The 2,500-nt window shown below is 37.5% G+C and overlaps 1 protein-coding gene across 1 annotated transcript in view; it reads right to left on the bottom strand.

Annotated features, from left to right (window-relative positions):
• The window catches only part of LOC125032485 (glycine receptor subunit alpha-2-like), a 165,653-nt gene that overhangs the window by 70,643 nt on the left and 92,510 nt on the right, over positions 1-2,500 (bottom strand). Inside the window, exon 3 of the mRNA XM_047623645.1 lies at positions 868-1,110. Within this exon, the coding sequence (XP_047479601.1) occupies positions 868-1,103 (236 nt within the window). The 5' untranslated portion in view covers positions 1,104-1,110. The remainder of the gene's footprint in view (positions 1-867; positions 1,111-2,500) is intronic.

Here is a 2,500-nt window from a genome sequence, read left to right as displayed (position 1 = left end):
ACACATAAGCATGCACACTTACGCAAACACACGTACATGTACACATACACACAATTACACATAAAAAAAAACACACAAGCAGGCACAGTATATACACACGTACACACATATAGGCATATACATGCAAGTACACACACACACACACACACACACACACACACACACACACACACACACACACACACACACACAATTACACACAAAAAAACACAAGCAGGCACAGTATATATACACGCACACACACATAGGCATATACATGCAAGTACACACACACACACACACACACACACACACACACACACACACACACACACACACACACACACACACACACACACACACATAAACGTTGCCCATATTTAGATACATAAAAAAACAAAAAAAAAACAAAACAATCAAGAGTGCTTATGGAATCTTACAAATTCATTTTTTTTATAGAAACGAAAATGACCAATAAAAGGAAATTCTTTCACTCTTTCTTACTGATATAGTTTAAAGGTTGATGACCGACTCGGAATTTCGGCAAAAGATACAAGAAAAGAAACCTTTATCAAGGCCAAGAAGTTATCTTATTTCATGCGTTATTTATCATGCTATTATTATTATTTTTTTTTTTTTCTATTTTTAGGCAGCGATTTCATTAGTCTTGCCCATACTGAACTGACATGATTATCAGTCTTTCATTAATTAACCCGGAGAAAGCCCGTATTTACGGTAAATCAAGATGATATTTTTTCGGGTTTGGCATGATATTTTTTTTTTAGGTTGGTTCTCCTGCGTTAAAATCATCCTTACTTTTACAATAAACAGTTTGTGCTTGAAGTATCAATAATCCCATCTGCAATGAGTATCAACATTGCATCTCACCTGCTAGGCTGCATGTTCAAGATAAGGAGAAGTCCAATCAGCAGGCAGCTCTTGTAAGTGGCACCGACGCCTCTGCTGACCTCGGCGGAGTTATATCGCTTCACGCATCCTGACTTTCGCTTCCACAGTTCGAAGCCTCTTTTCTGAAGCTTCGATCTTTGTTTTCGGACTGAATTGAGCTTCCAGTGACTCGTCGGAACCTGTCCTGTGTCCGCACCGGCGAAGAGGAGGGCCATTTTGCTCCTGAAAGGCAGAAAGGGAAGTCGTTATGATGGATGGACGTGTGTGCTTGTAAGGTCGGATTTGAGGCTAACAGATGCCTGAAGGAGAACCCGACATTGGCACCCTCTCGGACCCTTTTGCGTGTCTCAGGTGCGGATAACGCCGTGAGATACATAGGGTTTTGAATGGTGTAGTGAAATATAGCACAACAGAATATTGTCACACGCACAATATGTCACCAAGGCCTTCCCAAGCTCCTAGAATTACTGAAGAGTTGTGGCTGCGGCTTTGATGGTCCCCAATTCTCTGTAGAGACCCAAGAATTGATGTATATTGTTTAATGGTTATTCCAAGGCTACCTGTATGTGTGTATATATGTACACACAGACACAGAGCTATATACATATAAATGTATATATGTATATAGATAGATATATGAATACATACATACATACATAATACATATATATAGATAGATATAGATAGATTGATAGTCATATACATAATTATGTTTGAAACATATGTACACATACATGTATACATACATGCATATATATACATATATATTATATATATATTTTTTGTTTGTTTGTTTGTTTGTTTGTTTGTTTAACAGCCATTAATTCCATTTCGGTTTCTTAATGAGAGGTTATTTGGCATTACCACTGTTGCCTGTTTGGAGCCTTCACTGACTGACCGCGCGTCAGCAAGAACTTCGTTGTCTCGCCGTGAGACCGGGCTCGAGCAGGCAATCGGAGTGCTGGCATTTTGTGACTGCCGCTGAAATGAATTGGATTCGGGACCACGAGGGTCGCGGTCCAGTACTCTAACCAATGGACCATCGCGGCATATATATATATATATATATATATATATTTATATGTATGTATGTATATGATCATATGCACATATATATGTGTGTATATATAAGGTTTTATGGATATATACACATACATATATTTATATATACATGTGTGTGAAAATATATATAAATATGCATATATATACATATAAATGATTATATGTATATATATGTGCGTGTATGTATTTATATATATGTAAATATATATGTATAAACGTATATGTGTGTATATAAATGTATATGTATGGATATATCTGTAAATTATGCACACATACACACACACACACACACACACACACACACACACACACACACACACACACACACACATATATATATATACACACACACAAATGAATAAACATAATTGTATCGTGTGTGTCCACGTGCTCTCGCCATTGGTTAAGCAATTTGGTGAAGTAATCTACATCACTTACTGAACCTCAGATTCGTAATTCTCGACTGTCTTACTAAGGCTTTAATAATTAAATGACATGGCGCTGTAGTAATGCGGTTACACGCATGGCGGGGGACCGAGAAAGTCTCCGA

Source organism: Penaeus chinensis, chromosome 14, assembly GCF_019202785.1.
Source record: "Penaeus chinensis breed Huanghai No. 1 chromosome 14, ASM1920278v2, whole genome shotgun sequence".
NCBI classification, from domain to species: domain Eukaryota; kingdom Metazoa; phylum Arthropoda; class Malacostraca; order Decapoda; family Penaeidae; genus Penaeus; species Penaeus chinensis.
This window is presented reverse-complemented; position numbering and strand designations above follow the sequence as displayed.